This window comes from Capsicum annuum, chromosome 8 (assembly GCF_002878395.1).
Source record: "Capsicum annuum cultivar UCD-10X-F1 chromosome 8, UCD10Xv1.1, whole genome shotgun sequence".
Taxonomy (NCBI): domain Eukaryota; kingdom Viridiplantae; phylum Streptophyta; class Magnoliopsida; order Solanales; family Solanaceae; genus Capsicum; species Capsicum annuum.
In genome coordinates this window covers 161,682,551-161,705,141 of record NC_061118.1, presented here as the reverse complement: position 1 = coordinate 161,705,141, position 22,591 = coordinate 161,682,551, and the positions used below count along the sequence as shown (strand labels likewise).

At 37.1% G+C, this 22,591-nt stretch overlaps 2 protein-coding genes across 3 annotated transcripts; one reads left to right on the top strand and one right to left on the bottom strand.

Annotated features, from left to right (window-relative positions):
- Positions 1-209: 209 nt before the first annotated feature.
- LOC107840040 (calmodulin-binding transcription activator 2) lies at positions 210-12,063 on the bottom strand. 2 transcript variants are annotated; one of them, XM_016683754.2, is made up of 14 exons: positions 11,863-12,063; positions 8,919-9,038; positions 8,107-8,222; positions 7,890-7,978; positions 7,377-7,419; positions 6,021-6,198; positions 5,752-5,874; positions 5,502-5,627; positions 5,369-5,427; positions 4,311-4,871; positions 3,312-4,003; positions 2,465-3,044; positions 1,843-2,166; positions 210-505 (listed from the first exon to the last, which is right to left on the bottom strand). In XM_016683754.2, the coding sequence occupies exons 1-14, from the start codon at positions 11,900-11,902 to the stop codon at positions 407-409; spliced, it is 3,150 nt and encodes a 1,049-aa protein (XP_016539240.1). In that variant the 5' UTR covers positions 11,903-12,063; the 3' UTR covers positions 210-406. The 2 variants fall into 2 exon arrangements, with proteins under 2 accessions (XP_016539240.1, XP_016539241.1); XM_016683755.2 differs by having other exon boundaries at positions 210-502; positions 11,863-12,055.
- Positions 12,064-14,753: 2,690 nt separating this feature from the next.
- Positions 14,754-22,464, top strand: LOC107840039 (ubiquinol oxidase, mitochondrial). Its single transcript, XM_047394922.1, is given in 6 exon segments — positions 14,754-15,277; positions 16,096-16,224; positions 21,462-21,711; positions 21,767-21,959; positions 21,961-22,000; positions 22,138-22,464. Coding segments are annotated over 6 exon segments (1,071 nt in total). The 5' UTR covers positions 14,754-14,878; the 3' UTR covers positions 22,198-22,464.
- The last annotated feature ends 127 nt before the right edge of the window (positions 22,465-22,591 follow it).

The following is a 22,591-nucleotide window of genomic DNA, read 5'->3' as shown; positions in this document are numbered from 1 at the left end:
GCCAATGATGATCGTATCCAATACCAGTTCTCTAAATATTTAAATGACGACCTTATTATTGATCTTACAAATATTGGTGCTACACAAAACGTAGCAGATACATACAAAGCTAATGCTGCACCAGACCTTCCGCTTGAATCTCTAAAACACTTTTAACACCTGGCACTGGCTAAAATTATTAGTATAAATTTTCAGAAATCGCAAACACGTTTTCAGGAATGAAAAATTGACTAAAAAAAAATTTGGTGAAAATTGACAGCTACACATTAGCATTCTTTTAAATTATAAGAACCTAGAGCAAATTGAGTTTCTCCTCAAGTAACTTGATGGTGCAGAATTAGTTACTATGTTCTATATATATATACAATGAATAAACTGTTAATTGGCTAATCAAGGCAAAAGGAGCTTATTCAACATCATCCAACAGACTATCAACATCGAACAACTCCTCTTCAGGGTAGACGGTATCTTCTGGGATCTCCGGGATTTGAGTTGGACCATCCTGCTGCAAAGGAGAAGAAAAAGGTATGAAGGAAAAAACACCAACAGACATGTGAAGAAAAAGACACCAAAAGACGATCAAAGATGAGTCCAGTTAGGCAGCTGAATTTAGATTCACCATAACATGTCCAAGGGTCGTCATCATCATGATCAAGGTACAGCCAAACCCAATAGAATTTGGCTGTAATTTCCTAGACTCTACGGTTGAAATTAAAAAAATACCGACTAATTCACATTCAGATGCATAATTGAGAAACATATGGTCACTGTAATGGTATTAATAATTTGGAATAATCTGTTAGGATTTTTGTTCTGATTTTTTTACTATATTTAAATTTTATTTTTTCTTAGAAGGAAAATAAAAGTTAACATAATTACTTTTACTTTTCCTGAAAGAAAAAAATATAATTCTTTTCCATATTTGGCTAACCTCTTTCTTGGAGGAAAGGCTTTCGACATCAATAAATAGAAGACCCCCTTCTCATACCATAACACAATAGCATTCACAATGTAGTTGTTTAAAGAGTCTCGTTTAGGGGGAGATTTTCTCCCAATAGTTTTTTTATATTTCTTTAATATTAGTTTCTTGTGTAGGCCATTTGGCCAAATTATATTCAATAGTATATTTTTAGTATATTTTTATTTGTATTATCACCGCCTTGGTTTGCAAACTTTAAGCTTCCGCATGCCGCCTTCTCGATTTCGAACCCGACATAATCAACCCATCAAACTACATCCAGAAAGTCGAGGTACACTAATCCAACTATGTAACTAACAAAAAGATCTCTCTCCAACACAGATACCTGTCCTAAACGAATTATCGGTTTTTATATTCAGAAAGTGTCATAAGAGGGTAGGCATGGGGAATACCTTTCATAGATGCATTTGGTCATGAAAAATCAAAGGCAGAATGACAAAAGAAAGTTGAAAAATCGAAGAAGTATCAACCTAAAAAAGATTTGACATTCCACAACAAGATGTAGCATCCTATTTTTCATTATTCATCTACTTTTCTCCGGAAGCAGCCATTTTCCAAGTATTTGTCCTACAAAGCTCAGTCAATTTTTGTTCTAGCAACCTAGCTTTAACCCAAAGTTTTTATCTTTTGCAACTTGAGAGCAAACCCATAGATCAACTCATTAAGTAGATGCATAAATGTGCATGCAAGACAATGGGGAAAAGAGCAATTGTTATTTTCTACCCAGCGCCCCCTCCCCCCAAAAAAATAAAAAAGCAGCAACCTCCATTTCCTCTACACATCATAGATAGCATAAAAGCGCATTCAATAACTTTGAAAACAGAAACCATATTCAGCACAAACTTAGAAATTCATCGTTATACCTTCACTTCACGAAGTCCTTCGGCAGCAGTAAGCAGCCTACGATATTGAGCACGACCCTCAGGATATTGAGTCATGGATTTCACCCTAGCAAGGGCTTTTTGCATCCTGACTTCAGTCTGTTTTCTTCCTTCCTTCAGAAAATCATAATCATCCTCTGGTAATGAGTCGTCTTGTGTGCTTGGCTTATTCATGACTTCCTCTGATTTAAATCCCCTCAAACCACTTCTTTTACGTCTCCACCGCAATATCACCTTCTCCAGAATTCCTACCGACCAGATAATTGGTTTATATTTCTTCCTCACTTGATGCCCCCTTATATGAGCCTTCACAATGAATAGCGAAAATGTCAGCATTTAGAAAGAAAAGGACTACGAATGTGCACTATATCAAAAGGGGAACTACTTTAAAACAATGGGTAACAGATCAGCTGAAGGAAAAGGACCATATATGACAATACGATTAGCACAGCCTCTATAGTGACATACCCTGACTCGTTAATAAAATTTTGCAAGTGGAAGTTGGTTAAACAACTTAAAAGTTAAGGTACTCCTCATCAACAAAACATATGTAACTAGCAGCCAAGTGTATAACAATATTCCTTATTTGAAAGAAGCAACGAACCTGAATTTTAACAATTTTTTGTCGAATTAAAAGAAACTCTTTTCTCTTATTCCAGCCACGGAACTTTTTCTGGATTTGAATGGCAGCCGCGTGAGCTATACCATTGTTTTGCCCCAACTTACAAGATTTAGAAGCTAAAATAGAAAGAGCATTCTCATCAGATGATAACTCATCGTCGCTATGCTCAATAATCTGCTTCCTCTGAAATGACTGAACCCTGAAAATTTGATGGATCCGAGCAGCTGCTTGAGTAGCATTGCGTATAGCCGCCAGAGAATCCTTAAGTGAAAGTACATCAGGCACATCATTTCCAGTAGTTGTAACAGCCACACGCTCTGTAACTGTCTCTCCAACTTTTGCTTCACAACCTTCTGAAGCAAGTTCTTCCTTTGCATCACTCACAGTAAGTTTAGTAAGGTGAGTGGTCAAAGAAGATTCAGCAAGAAATCCAGATATTCCCTTGTGTCCATTGGCAGATGCCAGATCAGCGGGAGTTCTAGCCAAAGGAAATTCAGCAGATGGGTCTGTCAATGCTCCAGGAGATGCACCTAAAGAGACGAGACCAACAACAGTCTTCTCCCTGCAAGATAAAACCTATTACCAAGCTGCTCGTTCTGTTGGAAGCTTTTTACAGGAATGAATGATGAGTGCACTAAAACAAATCCAACAGTGTTTGAATCTCAACAGAACTTAGGCAAGTTCTATTGACCATTGATCTCTTTTTCTTAACTAAAGAAAATCAGTTATGAATCCTAAAAGAAAAATCACAGGACAATAAGAATGGGCCACTAACTTGCTAAGTGGAGCATAAATGAAGAAATGAAAAATTAGTCTATGAAGTATTTACCTGCCATAGAATGCGGCCCAATGAAGTGCAGTCCATCCATTTATGTCACGAAAATCTACACTTACCCCTGAAGCTAAAATTGGCTTTAAGGCCCAATCATAACCAAGTGCAGCTACCAAATGAAGTATACCTTGACCTTCATCATCAAGAAGAGTTCGCCCTCTGCCATCATCAGTAACTTGGTGAATCAGCCATGCATAGAAATTCTGCTTCAGCTTGCTTTCAAGAAATAGATCCTCTTTCACCCTGCATTGGGATGTATCATAGTCTGACGCTCTCTCTATCATCTGCTGATTCTCTTCCTCCATCATAAAGATGATTTTATTCACTGTACTTTGTTTATCCTTGGCAGCCTCCATAGTATCAGAAATGCGACAATTACTAACAGGTCCCAAGGACAATAAATTCTCAATTCGTTCAAGGAGATGCATCTCAGTAGTAGAAACATTGGCAGCACCAAATTCCTGAAAAGGTCCAAATCTATATTCGAATTCTCTGACTTCACTACAAGCCAATCTATTCGAACATGTCACATAAAAAGGGAGTACTCCTGGTTTGTGTGGGGGAGCATGACAACGGAGTACCCCGTCTGCTAAAACCTCAGCGGGAACCTCTACTTCCCCAAACATACATGACCACTTGTACTCTACCAGCTCGCCTTCACTCTTAAGAAATCTTCCAGTAATCAATACCTGCTTCGTGTGTCAAAAATCAGACTAACTCTGAAAATTCATATAATATCTTTCAGCAAGTAAATTTCAATTGCTTAGCTAACATACTGAGATTATGCACAATCTAGGCTATAGATAATTGGTTGCATGTTTGTGGAAAGCTTGATAATCTAACAGTATGCAGACAGGTCAAGAAAGGTAATTGCATTTGATAGAAAAAGTAGACAGTAACTTATAAAACTACTGCAAATAGAGATTACAGACAACAGGCGATGCAAGCAGTGCCATCTAGCACTAAAGCTAGAGAGCATCAAAGCCAAATGCTTACCTTTGTTTCAAAGTTTGAATAAGCCCAATTAGGTGAAAAATCAATGATGCTGAACACCTGCTCCTGGGAGAGTGAGGGATTCAGTGAATCTGAATCCATATGCAACCGGTTTGGCAAATAGGAATCCTCCTCCTCAGTATCTATAGCATTCCATGAAATTCGATTATTTGGCTGCATATGCAACTCCTCAACATCCTCAAGCTCTTTTGCAACCCATCGGGAGAAGCTGTCAACTTTTTTCAGGCCTTCTTCCATTTTTACACTGCTCAGCTGAGGCTGTTTGACCGTGGAATAGTCTCCAAGCTCGATCATATCCATATTACTCTCTTGATTCATGTCACCTTGAACTTCCAAGAGTGAATTCAGATATTGAAGATCCAATTGTGTTAGTTGTCCTTCTTGCGCATCCGGATACAAGTACGATTGCCCCCTAACACTAAGTAGATCTGAAGGTAGGCTTCTGTTCTGAAAACTATTTCCCAAACCATAGCTCAAATCTGCAATCAGATCCTGATTGACATTTTGTCCATGAAACTGCAACGGAGAGTCTCCAAAAGAACACTGATAAAATTAAGCAAGGTTCAGCACATAAGGAATCAAGAACAAGGAAACCTGGTACACAAAGATGAAATCCAAGGACAAGGAAGAGAGGATAAAATAAATTATCTCCAAATGTCGAGTCTTTAAGTAAAAACTGGAGTCTCAGAGATATATGCCCATGAATACATCCTTAAATTGTCTAACATAGATATTTATTTGCCACCAGAAAAGGAAAATAGAGAAACTTCTTAATTTTTTTAAAAAATTGGTCGTATAAGAATCCTGGAAAGTTTCTTTTAGTTTTTTAAAAGTACAAGTGCTTACTAGATCCCGATTTACAGACCTAAGAGTTGACTGCAGATGGCAGCAAATATGTCAATGGAGTGACTCCCAAAAGAGCATCCCAAAAGAACTAGAATGAGGATAGTTATTGCTTATCGTACTTGAACAGTTGAACCAGCAATGTTGATCAAGATGTAATATAATCATGTTAAAAAAAGGGACCGTAATAGCTGTACCTGCCAATTTTCATGGACTGACAAATTGTTCTTGAAATCATCTTGACCTACCATCTCACCTACAAAAGACTTGGTTAAAGCCCTAGTTCATTTCCCAAAATGATACCAGAAAAGCTCTGAAGCGATTTAGTACCATTTGAACAATGCTGAGAAACTGGAAACCCGTATCCTAAATCAACTGTTCTTTGAGGACCAGATGCAAAATTACCAAGATCACACTTTCCAGCTCCATCTATACTGGGAAGTGATGTATACTCCACTGCAATAATAGTTACAATTTTTTAGACATAAATTGACAATAAAGAATCTGAAAGAGTCTTAAAAGAAACCATAGGGCAAAGGAAAAAATGCAATAACTTTGCATAGGAACTTAGTAAATGCACCTGAAGATTGCGGCGAACCATATGAACTACAGATGGTATCCCTACTCTCTACCAGATGACTGTCCATTCCAGATGCTCGATCCGGGTATGAATGAAATCTAGAGCACGCGTGGTGATTATCTTCTGCAATAAATGGATTTCAGTATGAGACTTCAACAACACCTTCAGCACTCGGCACAAAGAACTAGGTAAATAAAGTAAAGCCAAAAAATTTCAACAATACAGCTGAAGAAAAGAATCACAATAGAACCAACTGCAAAGAACATTACCTGATTCAGCTTCTTCATGTGCTTCTGTTAAAGTGCTTGCTAGACTTGCTGAATCGGCATTTGCTGAAGCTAGTTTCTTGTGTCCCGTAGGCATACTATCGGACAATGAGCATTCATTCTGATAGTTTGAGTGAGCAAATTTAACACTTCTGATGTAACCGACATTCACCTTGTTACCCTGTCAAGGAGAAATAACAAAGAACTACAATAATAATAAGAAAAAAAGCAGTCCATAGATTTTTTCTGATAAGATAATACTATTTTCTTAAAGCTAGTACCAAGGAGGCAATGCAAAAGTACATAGAGGAATCACATCATCAGCCAAATAGCATTTAGCCCAAGTAGATAGTCCATGGATAAAGCAGTCTTGCTTAAAAGAACTTGCTATCTCCATACACACACACACACACACACACATATATATATATATATCATAAACCCAAAGCCTGGTTAAAGGGATGTATATTTGTCACAACCCGACCCGAGGCCCTGGCCGCGACGGGCATCCCGAACCATCAAGGCTCGAGACAACCCTGTAACCCCAACCCACTAGTGATATTTTCCGCTTTGGAGCCAGGCCCGCACGACTTTAAAACGTGTCACTAGGGAGTAAGGCTTTCTTACTTATATACCCAGCATCCCTCTTGTGTTTTGCCGATGTGGGACTTCTTCCTAAGTTGAAGTGTTACATACACCCTCTCTTATGGACTCAGCGTCCTCGCTGAGGTTTGCCCCCACCGAATGGGATTTGCCTGCACTCAGGACTGAGGTTTGAGGTTTGCCCCGCCTTACCGGGATTCGCCTACACTCAATTTGAACTCTGACCCACATCGACAGGGCTAACACGGGAGTGGCTCTGATACCATTCTGTCATGACCCGACCCGAGGCCCTGGCCGCGACGGGCATCCCGAACCATCAAGGCCCGAGACACCCCTGTAACCCCAACCCACTAGTGATATTGCCCGCTTTGGATTCCAGGCCTGCACGGCTTTAAAACACGTCACTAGAGAGTAAGGCTTTCTTACTTATATACCCAGCATCCCTCCTGTGTTTTGCCGATGTGGGACTCCTTCCTAAGTTGGGGTGTTACAATATTACTTTGCTTTTTCTTCACAACCCCACAGCCCTCTTCCTTTGCTTTTTTCCTAAAAGGCCAGAGGGTTGGACCAGTGATATTTCACAGTTCTACAAAGATGTAACTAAAGAGTCATTAGAAAGAAGGATGCATAGATCATGCACAAACTGCACTCTCACATCCCGCTTAGTGAAAGTAATTTGATTTGATCCCTTGTGAGTGTATAACAATTAACCAAACTGTTTCATGACCTAATAAGGAAAGAAAATGGTAGTCTAACCTTTACTTCCAAATAGTGGACAAAAACTATGTGCATAAGATCCCTGCACCATATCAAGTGAGAAAGAAAGAACTTTTAGAGCAGAGGTGGTTAGATACGAAGAACAGACAGAAGGAAAGAGTAAACAAGAATGTGCAAACAGTTTAATCCATAAAACATTTTTTTGTAGGACTATAGACAGAATGATTAACGTGTTCATTATAAACTCTTTTATAATCACTTAATTACTCAACTTCTTTGAAATAATCACTAAGTTACCAAGAAATAATCACTTAATTACCAACTTCTATGAAATAGACATAATACTTTATTCTAATCTAGTTTTGTTTAATATCACGTGTATGAAGGTATCTTAACCAATTGATAAGTACTTTTGTTTCTTATTTTGAGCTTCTAGCTTTTCCAGGAGAAAGTAAATTGACACAAAACTAAAAGGAGGAGAGGTCCAAAAGAAATACAAAATATATACGGAGGAGCTTCCAAAATGAGCCACATTATATGGTCCATACTCACTGTTCAAGCATCCAATAACTACGCCTTTGAAAATTATCATCTTCTTCTCCATGGGCATAGTAGCAGTGTAGCACATCAATACTTCCGACCTGCAGAAGGATTAATCAACAAAAAAGAATCAAGCATATAAAAAAGCCATTATCTTTAGCTCACAAAAATTAGACTCATCAAGCCAATCCATGTAAATGGTACACTTACATAAACTATCAACACCTACCTTCAGCTTCTCATGAGCTTCTTTAACTGTCTTCCCATCCTTCTTCTTCCTCCAATTATGTCCATCCTTCCTAAAGTATCTTAGCACCTTCCGATCGAAAAGAAAAACAGAACCACCTGAAGAGCAAAACACATATTAACAACAATCATCTAAACATGAATAGAGGGAAAACCAAATCATCCGCTTTTCCTTTTTAAGGAACAAAGGTATCTACAACAGACTGCTCCAATCATCAACAGTTGTTTCAGTCGTCAGTCTCACAGGATGGATATTGGATAATGTATATTGTTCTAATGACTTTGAAAACAAATCTACATGAAATATGGGAATATTCTCAGAGGATCTTCTAGTTCCTTACTTAGATGAGAGTTTAGCAGGACAAAGTAGGACCATGGAAAAGTCATTTACAAAGTCTAAACAATTAGGATCTCAATGAGCAAGCTGAAAATCAATACAACGCAAAAGCTGTATATTTTTAGATCGAGCAGCAGCATATTGCTAAATAAAATCATTTCATTGAAACTATTATAAAAGAAATTTACTTAAGAGTCCTCATATAGAAACTGCTGCTTTGTCTAAAGTCAAATCTTTTTTAATTTAGCTTGATTGAGACTGTAAGTCTTACTACTAAAATACTCACTGACACTAGGGCATAAGTGCAGAAACTTTACAAAATCCATCAAAACAAAGAATACAGAAAATTTTCTTTTGTAGAAGTGTCTCTTAGGATATGCTAAGTAGCATTGCTTCTCTGAAGTCAAAAAAAATATATAGAGTTTCAAAAATAGAAGGATAAAATGAAGAAGACATACTGACTGGCCTGTATGGAGCCTCTGGGGTTAAATGAAACTTCCTATAGTTCCGCAGGATTTCACAAATCTCTGCGGGTCTCAGCCAACGATGCTGTACTTCTGATAATATCTGTGTTATGTCTGCAACTCAAAATCAACAAATAAACATATAATGTTGTAGAAGATACAATTGTTCAACTTTGGAAAGAAGTTTTATATCAAATCAGTCAACATAATAAAACTCAGTGAAGAACCCTTAACTCAAAATATGCAAATGTAAAATCAGACAAATTCTATGGATCAACATTTAGAACACTCTTGCCAATGCCTTATGCATTGTATATGCTTAGTAACAGTGTGTCTGTTTTCTCAGAAAAGAGCACGCGAACGAGACTACAGCCTCCAGTAGGCTAAAGGAAAACTCATTCTAAATCATAGCTCAAGAACAAGACATGCGGTATAAACTTAAAAGAGATTTTATGTCTCATTCTCACATACTCTAATAAGACGGAATTGGATAGTCTCGGACTTGAAATATCACTAATGACTCATTGGTTACGGTGTTTGGGGTAGAAATTGCATCTCTGAGATGTCAACAATATTCTGCTAATGAGAGGTTTCATTTTTCACTTCAATTCTTTACATTAGATTTCACAAGATGAAGTTCGTTCCGCAAATAGGTTTCTTCTCCCTGGTTTATGTATTTCATTTTCACTCTGATGTCACAAAAGTCTTGAGCTTTTTAATTACTACAACAATCTAAGCTCAAAGGACTAAATCTAGGCTTGGTTACGCTTGATCCCATAAACTAAGTAGTTCTCTATTTGACAGGAGTTGCGCCAAAGAAAAGTTGACTTGGCTGACATACACCCATCCTCCACTACCATTATCCTATGATCAGTTTCTTTCTCCAACTAAAACTACTTACATAACCAACACATTAATGTTTCTCTTGTGCATCTTGTGTATTTATGGAACCATTGGCAATTAGATTAGAACACTCTAATTGGTTCCACTATGGCAAGAGTGTATTGCAAAAGGTTAACAATATCTAGTGTAATCTTCTCTTAAAGCTCTTGTATGGAGCAGTAGAATTACTTTATAATTATTATCAAAAGAAAAAATATCTAATAAATAAAGAGAAAGATTATATATATAAGAAGTGAAGAACTATGCGTTTTTTAAATAACTTTCCTTTATGTACCCTCAAGTAGCGGATATCGACTTCTACATGTTTTTGGTCCTTATTATCCATATTTCTTCTTAGGCATGCAGTTATCCTTTCGTATTTACACATGACATAAAGTTGTAGAGGCAAGATGAAATTTTGAAAAGTGCAAGCTTAAACTATGAAGTCTGATCTATAGGGAGAGAATAGAGTTGCAAAATAAAAACTCTACACATCAATTAAAACTATATGAGACTGCAAAAATAACAGCATATCCGGTGTACTCCCACAAAGTGGGGTCTAGAGAGGGTAGAGTGTACGTAGTTCGTACCACTAACACAAAGGTGAGGCAGAGAGGTTGTTTATAATAGAACCCCGGCTCAAGACAAAAATAGTCTAGAAAGAGACGTAATATAGGATCAAGAAACAATAGGTAGTAAAAAACACCAGATAAAAGCAGAAACAAGGCTACCACAAAATAATCCTACAATCCATCTACCCAAAACAACAAACATCACCAAAACTCCAAGAACAAGAAACTACAAGCGTAGCACTACAACTACTAGTACGGACCACAAAACAAAGCACTCCTACCTACTAGCATGGACGCACTCCCTCCTACTAGCCTTTTACACTAATTTGCATCCTCCACACCTTTTACCTAGGGTCATTGTCATTGCTAAGATGTAACTGCTCCATGTCCTGTCTAATCACCTGCCTCCAATATTTCTTTAGTCTACTCCTACGTCTACTAAATCTATCCATACCCAACCTCTCACACCTCTGCACTGGGACATCCGTGCTTCTCCTCATCACATGCTCGACCCATCTCAACCTCACCTCCCGCATCTTGTCTTTCACCGAAGACACTCCTACCTTATCTCGAACAACCTCATTTGTAATCATATCCCACCTATTAAACTTACAATCCATTGCAATATCCTCATCTCTGTCGTCTTCATATTTTGTGGCCAAAACTTCACCCCATACAACATCGTTGGTCTAACCGCCACTTTGTAGAACTTGTCTTTTAAGTTTAAGAGGCACTATCACACAAAACTCTGGATGCGAGCCTCCATTTCATTTATCTTGCATCAATATGGTGGGTGACATCCTCGTCAATCTCGATCTCTCCATTACCTGGATAATAGACCCAGGGTACTTGAAAATGCCTCTCTTTTGAATGACCCGAATATCAAGCCTCGCTACCACGTTAGCATCACCTCATTAACCATCTCATTACCACATGATTTAGATATGTCACAAGTCTCTCAGAGGTTTTCCAGCGACATGTTAAACATACAATCTAACTTAAGAGTCTGTGCCTTTTATTAATGGTCTGATTGCAATTGAAAAAATCAGAGAATAATAAAACCTTAATAATCTTATATTCAGCTGTTTACATAACAGCTACAGCCCATCACAACTACCAACAACTCTTTCATGCAAGTAATGTCATGACTCAAGAAGAATAAAAAGTCATACTTCAATTCTAATTCCGTCAAGCCAAATTCATAATTTAATTCTAATTCCGTCAGAACAAACAAGTAACAACAACTAGCAAATTCCCCAATTATTTAAGAAATTTATTAAATTGTAAATTCAATCAATTACAAAAACATAAACATCACACAAATCAGTGCATCCTCTCTATTCTACATTTCCGTTCACAGTTCAATCAACATCCACTAAGTTTGTCTATACCTGTGAGCTATAGTCATTTAATTGTTAAATCATAAATAAATAAATACCAAACGATTAGGTGACTTGAAAAAGGAAGGTACAAATTAACTTTACCTAATCGGAATCCGGAAGGATCCGATCCACAATCCGCCATTGACGATGACTTAATCACGGACTAGAGATTCAGCGTATAGAAATGATGAAAGAGAATATAAACAAACAAAATGGAGAATGTTCGGTGTGAATACGATGGATTGCATTTGAATATTGCGGATTTTTACAACTCCATTAAACTAATTTTAATTTAAGACTTGTGAGCTGAGACTTAAGAGGGGTGTGAAGCTTCATAAAGTTGGTGGGACATGTCAAAAGCCAATCGTATGTCGACACGTGTTATGGGAGAGAAGAGTCGATGGGCCCCTCAAGTAGCCGCATGACGTGTTGACGCGTCAAATAACTCCACTTTCAGTTTCTTCCGGGTCGCTGTTTTTTTCTCGGTTTTCATATTTACGTGGTGAATTCCCTACCAACCTAACCTAATTCCTTGATCTGTATTTTGGTCTGAAGCAGAAAGTAATTATATTTCCACTATCACAATGGCTCTGTCAAAGTAATTGAAAAGGTAAAATAGAGCTACGAACCAATCTTTGAAAATATATAGAGAGAGTAAAATCTAAAAATCTCATTAATGTTAAGTTTCAAAAATTCCATTTTTTTGTAAGTAGTAATGTCGTCATTATTATTCCACAACCACAACTAAAAAATCCACCATGCCAGTTCCAATAGCTTCTTCGGTTTCTAACTTCTACTTTTAAATTTTTGAACTTTTGGTGCAATATGTATTTTTATTAAAATATAGTACTATTACTCAATAATTACTCTATTTGTCTCATATTAGTTACTCATTTCTTTTTAAACATATATTAAAGAAATTATAGATAAGAACATGATTTTATTGATTCACTTCTTTTTAAAAAAATTGAAAATTTTATATATAAGTCTGAACACTCAAAAATAATTAATTATAAAAATAATATGTGAAAATTCAATTAATATTTTATTAATTAAATAAATTAAAAAACTAATATGAAAAAATAATTTTTAATAAAATTGACAAACTATGGTAGCGAGCGAGTATTAATTGACTATCTAATAAGAGGGAAAGAGCAAGCAGGAGCTCGTCAACATGCTTGTTTGTCAATTCGTTCAACTGTTTACTTCATAATTTTATTATTTCATTTTTAATTAATTATTATATATAATTTACGTATTAAAAAATTAATAATATTTAATAAAAAAATAAAACAAACATTTATGACATGTCTGCTTCAGTGGTAATTTTACATATCATTCGTAATTAATTATTATAAGACATTTAAATACTAAAAAATTATATTAATGAGGAAAGAGCAAGCAGAGCCCGTCAACATGCCTGCTCGCCGATCCGTTTAGTTGTTTGCTCCTTAATTTTACTATATCATCTTTAATTAGTTATTATATATCATTTACATATTAGTAAATTAATTATATTTAATAAAAAATAAAACAAACATTTATAACATGTATGCTTCAGCTGTAATTTTACTACATCACCCGTAATTAATTATTATAAATCATCTAACTATTAAAAAATTATATTAAAAATTTATTATAAATCATTTAATTATTAAAAATTTATTATAAATCATTTAATTATTAAAAATTAATAAAATTTAATATTAAATTAACTTAACGTCTTTTATGAGGTTCACTTAAATTATTTTCACAAGTATTTTTATTAATTTTGTTATATCACTTCTAATTAATTGTTGTGAGTCATTTAAAACACGTTTGCTTCGTTGCTTCAATCATGATTTTACTATATCACCCTTAATTAATTATTATGACCGTCTAAGCATTATATCACTTAAATTGGAATAGAAGAAAAAGTATTATAAATCACAATAATTTAAAACTTAAATTATTTTTTTTAAAAAATGTAATTGGCTATCAATGCCACAAAAGTTTGGACAGTAAGAGTAACATATAAATGTATAATAAATTACAACAGTTAGCAATTTAAATATCTAAAAAAGATTAATATGTTATACAACAACAACAACGGCATACCCAGTGTATTCCCACCTAGTGAGGTGTGGGGAGGATAGAGTGTATGCAGACCATACCACTACCTCAAAAGAAGTAGAGAGACTGTTTCCGATAGACCCCCGGCTTAGGAAGATTAATACGTTATATATTTAAAAAAAATCCATAAAAAAAATATTATAAATCACAATAATTAACATTTTATAAAATTTAATCGATATAAAATATTTAGTTGACTCTCGAAATTATATCAATATCATTTAAATTGGAATGGACGAAAAATATTATAACTCAAAATAATTGAAAACCTAAATTCTTTTAAAAATATAATTGATTATTAACGCCATAAAAGTTTGGACAACAAGAGTAACATGTATTATTTTAAAACTACATAAAATATTATACATTTCTCCAATAGTTAACAACTTAAATATCTACAAAAATATTATAAATTATAATATTTAATAATTTAAAATATCTAAAAACATATCAAAAGTATAATTGATTATTTAAATTTTATTTGTGTCACATAAATTAAAATGAAAAAATAGTAATATAGGCCCATCAAATTTTACTTTTTATGCTCGTTATTAATTTATATTTGTAGAGTTTAACTTGATCTTGAATTAAATTTTTAAAATAAAATTTTATATTTGAATAATAAATCAGAGTAATTGATAATTTAAAATATTTTAAGGATATATACAAAAGTAAAAGAGTAAGTGAAAAATTGAAATTTTAAACAAAATGAAGATTAGCCAAAAAAGATAAACATAAATTGATTGCACGTACAAATCCAATGTGAATGATTATTCATCATTTCGTTCCCAGGTCATTACCGCCACGTGTTCCAGACAATAACGGTCCACGTTCAGTTTTTACGTTTACAGAGTTGTACTTGTCTGACAATTTTAACCTCCACTTGTAGTCTAACCGTCACTAAGCTTTATGTGCAACTTTCGTCATGCGCTTTACCTTTATCATGCTTCCTTTATCACACACACACACACTAAAAATGTAATCAAAGTTGCGATAATCGGAAAAGATGCATCAGTTACTCGCAAGGTCGGTGATGAGGCGGTTGGTTTCTAGCAGTACCAGAAACCGGTTCATGTGGTCTTTGTCATCGCCGCCATCAGCGGCGGTGATAGTGTGGAAGGAAGTGGGTAAGCCGAGTAGTGAATCAGTTGTGATGATGAGTGGCCAGAGGCTGGGGTTTTGTGGTCAGTGGTGGAGGATGGTGAGCTCTGCTAGTGAACCGCCAACGAAGAATTCGACGTCAACTGTGGCGGGGAAGGAGGGCGATAAGGAGGCGAAAAGGAGCCGTGCTTCTGTGGAGAGAATAGAAGGCGAAGACGAAGTAGCTGTTTCCAGCTATTGGGGCATCTCGAGGCCAAAGATTACTAAACAAGATGGTTCTGTTTGGCCTTGGAACTGCTTCATGGTATGTGAGTTTTGATCAGTACGGATTAGTGTACAACTTGTTACTTTTAGTACATGTTTCTTCGATTAATTTTCAAAATCCAAACGCAGGCAATATTTTGGAAAGCTTCATTCACCCCAGCCTTCCATGTCTGTTTACTCTGTTTCAGTTACTGGCTTATGTTTGGTGGAATTGATGACACTTCATAGCCGGTGTGGGACTTCTTAACACCCCGCACACCCAAGACTTATGTTGCGCGCGCGGGCTCTTCAACAATGTCATGGGGTGTGTGGCGGATCCATTAAAAGTAGTGTATTTTTAAAGGATCCGATATGGGTGCGACAATATTTTTGAAGAGTTCGAGCTATTTAGCCCAAGACTGTACATTTGGAGGGTGGACAATGTAACTTGGGGCCTAACATAGGATAGACGAAGAATTGTGTTGAGTCTGACTCTTGATACCGGGATTAGAATGTACCTTCAGCTTAACTCAGTCCCAAAAACTAGCCGCTAGCTCTGCTGGACTTCTGATATCCTCACTCTCTGAGGGTTGGAGACTTGGAGTGAGATTTCAATCTTGCATTCTGTTGCAGTAGCACATCACTATTGTTGCTGGAGCTGTTTCATTGTTCTTTTGTTTGTTCTGATTTTTAAATGAGTATTATATAGGGAATCTTGCACATGTTTAATCGAAACTTTCTTGTGATCTTTTTCTTTTTCCGTTGTCCCCGGGTACAAGATGTAATTTCATCTGGCAATGTCTTGTCTTACTTGCTCAAAAAGAAAAGAAAGTAATTGTCTTTCATTAATTTATATCTATTCTCTGTTTCTGTTTGTAGCCATGGGAGACATATCAGGCTGACTTGTCGATTGATCTAAGCAAGCACCATCTGCCCAAGACACTCCTTGATAAGGTTGCTTATTGGACAGTGAAACTTCTCAGGATTCCAACCGATCTATTTTTTAAGGTTTGATTTCCACTCACCTTCGCGAGGACTATGTTGTCCAATCAAATTGTAAATGACTATTTTGTATTGCTTCTTTAGGAACCATGCTCTGATGTGGATGTCAGAGAGATGTTCTCTTTACTTCATCCTTCTCTAGTAGTACATCTTTTTGTGATAGGAAACACATGCCAAAATTATAACAGTTATTGTTTCATGGACTACCCTAAGAGTAATGGAAATATGTATGATAGGGAAACTTCTCTGCTCTGGACACTATAACGTTAATTCTAGAGTTGCTTTTATATCAGTTACCTTCTTATCAACTTATTTATTTTAGGACTCTTGTTATTTTTTGTACTTATCAGCTTTGTATATTTAGGATTGTATTCTCGTTATTTTTGTACTTATCAGCTTTGTATATTTAGGATTGTATTCTAGCAGGTCTCTTTGTGACATGTAATACACAGGCTATAAAAGCCAATAGCCAATACGTAGGATCAATAAAAATCATCCACTACCAGCTATTCTCTCTCTCTTTATGGTATCAAGCTTTAACAAGCTTGATCTTTTTTTTTTTTTTTTTCCTTTCCTCTTCTTCTCTATAGCTTTAACAAGCTTGATCCTTCTTTTTTTTTCCTTTCCTCTTCTATTTTTCCCGGCTGAAACACTCACACCTAAATGGACCCAAATACAAGCATCGTCAAAGCCGACAACATCTCCAATTCAAAGACTGTTGTCCAGTTCAATCCGGTTACTCAACTCCCGACAAACTTGCTGGTAGTCTTAACTTTTCATTGTGGAAGGCGCAGGTGTCCATGCTTATGTGTGGACACAACCTCTTTGGTCATCTTGATGGGTCGATATCAACCCCCTCCAAAACTATATCTGAAAACAACGTAGAGGTGCCCAATCCTGACTTTGTTTCCTGATTTCAACAAGATCAACTTATACAAAATGCTATCTTGGCAACTGTAGATGCGACCATTGGCAGTACAGTCGCTTCTGCTACAAATGCTAAAGCCGCTTGGGACGCGTTGCATACTGCTTATGCAAATAAGTCTCAAACTCGTATTTTTAGTCTTAAAGACCGTCTAGCCTTCGTTTCCAAAGACTCTCGCCCTGTTGCTGACTATCTCCATCAAGTTCGGTCTCTTTGTGATGAACTTGCCACTGCTGGATCCCCCGTATCCAATGAAGAATTGATTGTCAAGATTCTCACTGGCCTTGGATCTGAATTTCGAGAACTTTCAGCTGCTATCCGTGCTCGAGATTCAACAATCCCCTATGAAGAACTATATGAAAAGCTCCTTGATCATGAGCTTTCCTGCAGCATGAGGATGCCAAAAAGACACCTTCTGTTCCAATCACTGCGAACATTGCTAAGGGAACTACTTCCAGTCCTAAGCGTCAAGGCTCCACCAATCAGCAGAACAATAATCGAAGATCAAATGCGCCAAACCAACAAAATAATTATCATTCCTGGCGTGACAATCAACAACCTCAGCATAATAATCAGCAACAGTCTTCCAACAACAACCTGTACTGCCAACTCTGTGATCGTAGAGGTCATACTGCTCGTGTATGTCGAACACGCTCTCACAATCATCTTCAAAAGCGTGCTAATTATGATGCAAGCCTCCAAAATCAGTCAACTCCGTGGATCGTTGACAGTGGTGCAACCCACCATATGGCCTCAGACACATACAGTCTAGCCACTATGCAAAACTACCACGGCTTGGATGAAATCGTCATGGATAATGGTAATACCATTCCAATCACTCATACTGGTAATGTGAATTTTAATGCATCAAATCACCAATTCCAGCTTCAACATATCCTTTGCTCTCCGGCTATTAAAAATAATCTAATCTCTGTCTCTAAGTTTTGTCAAGATAATAACTATCTATTGAATTTTTTCCTTTCTCTTATCTTGTAAAGGATCTGACTACGGAATGGGCTGTATGAGTGGCCACCGGGGGATGTTGATGGTCCACCAAAATGCAACGTTGCTACGTTGCTGTTTCATACAACATGTGGCATCAACGATTAGGCCACCCCAATCGTCAAGTTTTAAATAAATTTTTGCATGATTTTTCCATTCCAGTTGTTGGTTTCAAAACTAATACTATTTGTATTTCATGCTATTCTAATAAAAGCCACAGGATGCCTTTTTCAAAAGGTTCTTTGCATAGTGTTAGTCCATTAAATTTAATTTATGGTGATTTGTGGGGGCCGTCTCCGGTAATATCGATTGACAAAAAACAATACTATGTTTTATTTGTCGATCAATTTTCAAGATATATGTGGTTATTCACACTCAAAGCTAAAACAGAAGTTCTGGAAATCTTCAAAACTTTACATCCCGAAAGACATTTTCAAACAAAAATTTTATCCTTTTATACTGATAGTGGTGGTGAATTTCAAAAATTAGATTCTCATCTAAAAACACATGGAATTGAACACTTAGTGTCCCCCCCCCCCATATACACCACAAAGGGTAGCTTTAGTTGAACGCCGACATCGGCATGTCATCGAGACAGCCCGCACTTTACTACACCAAGCATCCTTACGTTCAATTTTTTGGAGTTATGCCTGTCATCAAGCTGTTTATTGATCAATAGGATGTCTACACCTAATCTCCAAAATAAATCACCTTTTGAAATCCTATTTCAGGCCGTGCCTAATTATAATTCCATCAAGGTTTTCGGATGCTTATGCTACCCATTGCTCAAACCTTATTCCCGTAATAAATTAGAACCTCGATCCACACCATGTGTTTATTTAGGATTTTCTAATAAATATTATAGCCATCAGTGTTTTGATCCAGTTAACTCCAAATTATATTTATATAGGGATGTGACCTTTTTGGAAGACAATTTTCCTTTTCAAAATATATTTTCCAGTTTTAAAAATAAAGTTAATGTTTCTTGGGATACTATTTCTGTTGAACAACCTAAGGAGGACACTCATTCAATTTCACATTCCTCCTATGAACTCCCCCTACTAGTAACTACGTTGTCCACGGCCACTCAACGCCTGCAAACTATCTCCTAAGCTTCAGATGGTGTCCCTCCACAATCAGGTAACATTCTTTCTCAAATCTCAACATCCACTCCATCCACTACACAAGTCCCACAAAAACAGACTACTTCTGCTTCTTCAGCATCTCAAACATTGCCCTCACGGCCACTTATCACGTATCGTGGACGAGAAAAACCACCCATTCCTAGCCAAACTCCACATCCTCCTCACAATCCATTTGCACCGGCACAAAATCAGCCACAAATGGCTTCCCCCGCCCCAACCAATAGCTCCTACTCAACCTGACCCACCAACCCAGCCAGCCACCAAAGTACACCCAATGACCACCCGCTCACAGACTAATAGCCTGAAACCTCGTCAGTTTCTCACAACCACTACACCATTTCCAAAAATCCCCACAACCTATAAGCAAGCTAAGCTAACTCCCCACAATGGAATTCTGCAATGCAAGCTGAATTTGATGCTCTTGTTCACAACCATACTTGGGACTTTGTTCCATGTGATTCTCCCCAAAACGTGGTGGATTGTAAGTGGCTATTTCACGTTAAACATAAACTTGACGGTTCTGTTGACAAGTACAAGGCTCGTTTGGTTGCCAAGGGATTTACTCAACGTCCAGGACTTGATTATCATTCCACCTTCATTCCGGTAGTCAAGCCTGCTACTGTCCGTCTTGTCCTGACTATTGCTACTCAACTTGACTGGCCTGTTCATCAGTTGGATGTTAACAATGCCTTCTTACAGGGTCATCTTAATGAAGAAGTTTACATGCGTCAGCCACCTGGATTTGAGGATTCTAGAAATCCTACCAACGTATGTTGTCTTCAGAAAGCAATTTATGGTCTCAAACAGGCTCCTCGTGCTTGGTACACTGAATTGAAAAACTATCTCATTACTTTGGGTTTTGTTAAATCACATTTTGATTCCTCGCTTTTCATTATGCATAAGTTTGAGTTCACTGTATATATTTTAGTTTATGTGGATGATATCTTAGTAACCGGTAATCACAAACAAGGTGTTTGTTCTATCATTGAGGCATTTTCCCAACGTTTTTCACTGAAGAACTTGGGGCCTCTTCATTACTTTCTTGGTGATGAGGTAATTCGTACTTCCGCTGGTCTCTTGCTTTCTCAAGAGAAGTACACCATGGATCTCCTACATGAGGTAGCTATGGATAATTTCAAAGGTGTTTCCACGCCTATGACATCTAATGTTGTTTTTGATCCCTCACCTGATGATAATTTAATCGATGGTTCCTTATATCGGCGCATTATTGGTAAGCTTCATTACCTTTCTTTCACTCGTCCGGACATTGCTTTTGCTGTCAGCAAGTTGTCACAGGCTATGCATCAACCGCTCATGTCTCATTAGGTTGCTCTTAAATGACTACTCCGCTATCTTCGTTCAACTACTTCATTTGGCGTACTCATTGCTAAGGAGAGTGATCGTAGACTGTTTGCGTACTCTGATTCAGACTGGGCAGGGGATCCTCAAGATCACACCTCCACCACAGGTTATATTATCTATGTTGGTCGTTCTCCTATTTCATGGTCTTCGAAGAAGCAGCGTTCAGTTTCTCGTTCTACAATGGAGGCAGAATATCGGGCAGTTGCTGCTACTGTTTCTGAAACTAACTGGCTCACCCATCTTCTTGGGGAGCTTCGGTTCCCTCTGACTGCTGTTCCAAGAATTCTCTGTGACAATATTAGCACCACTTATATTTGTGCCAATCCTGTCTTCCATAGCCGCATGAAGCATGTGGCCATCGACTTCCACTTTGTCCGTGAGCAGGTTGAGAGCAAACAGATTGAGGTTGCACATCTACATGCTGCTGATTAAGTTGCTGATCTTCTTACAAAGCCTCTTCCCTGCGCACTTTTCAGTAAACATTTTTTCAAGTTGGGCGTAGTAGACCTTGACGCCAACTTGCGGGGGCATAATAACGGCTAACTTATTTATTTTAGGACTCTTGTTTTGTTTAGGACTCTTGTTATCTTTTGTACTTATCAGCTTTGTATATTTAGGATTGTATTCTAGTTATTTTTGTACTTATCAGATTTGTATATTTAGGATTGTATTCTAGTAGGTCTCTTTGTTACGTGTAATACACAGGCTATAAAAGCCAATACGTAGGGTCAATAAAAATCATCGTTCACTACCAGCTAGTCTCTTTCTCTTTAATCACCATTGATTCTATACTCTGATTTGCATTACAGAAAAGATACGGTTGCCGTGCAATGATGTTGGAAACAGTGGCAGGTGTACCTGGAATGGTGGGAGGTATGCTGTTACATCTGAGGTCATTACGCAAGTTCGAGCAAAGTGGTGGTTGGATAAAAGCATTACTTGAAGAAGCTGAGAATGAGAGGATGCATCTGATGACTATGGTGGAGCTAGTACAGCCTAAATGGTATGAGAGGTTGTTAGTTATTGCTGTGCAGGGAGCGTTTTTCAATTTTTACTTTGTGCTTTACTTGCTGACCAGACCCCACTAAGTGGGAATACACTGGGTTGTTGTTGTTGCTTTACTTGCTGTCCCCCAAGCTTGCACACAGAGTTGTTGGTTATCTGGAAGAGGAGGCTATACACTCATATACTTTGTATCTTAATGATATTGATCGTGGTGAAATTGAAAATGTCCCTGCTCCTGCGATAGCAATTGACTACTGGAGACTGCCTAAGGATGCGACTCTAAAGGATGTTGTTACTGTCATCTGATGAAGCTCATCATAGAGACGTTAACCATTTCGCATCTGTAAGTTTCCTTCTGTTTCTTAATCAAACTTAAACATGATTGTCAATTTTCACGTTTTTAGCTGGCAATTTTATCTTCTGTTTGCACTGTCTGAAGTTAATGGTGCAACTGAGTTAGTTATTGCTCGTGCTATTCAGGATATCCATTACCAAGGAAAGAGATTGCAGGAGGCAGCTGCTCCTATTGGTTACCATTAAATCATTCATATTGTTCTGCTTTGTATAGTTGTGTTTTGTGTATATATGTGGTAGATCATGGTCCAGTCAAAACAAGGAGAGTCAGTTGGGCATTTCTAATTAATCACGAAATCCCCAAATAGTGGCATAAGTATGGATTAAACTACTGTTATATCCTGCATCGTTATATGATAAACGTGTGCTTTTGCTCTTCAAATTTTGTAACCTTTATGGGATTGCAAGTGATTCCTGCTCGAAAATTTTATATAGTGGATTTGTTTTATGACACTCATGATTGGAAATCGTTATGTCCAGAAATACACAGAAAGCATAGGATCTCCAGAAATCTACGTAAGAAAGTCCGATAAAGCGTATTGGGAAACAGCCAGCTATAGAGCTACCAAAGAAGCCAAAT

Coding starts and splice junctions, on each gene's coding strand:
- LOC107840040 (XM_016683754.2), bottom strand. CDS start 11,902: ATGGCGGATTGTGGATCGGATCCTTCCGGATTCCGATTAG. Junction 5,628..5,751: donor TGGTTCGCCGCAATCTTCAG/GTGCATTTACTA, acceptor CTATTATTGCAG/TGGAGTATACATCACTTCCC. Junction 506..1,842: donor AAGGACTTCGTGAAGTGAAG/GTATAACGATGA, acceptor TCTCCTTTGCAG/CAGGATGGTCCAACTCAAAT.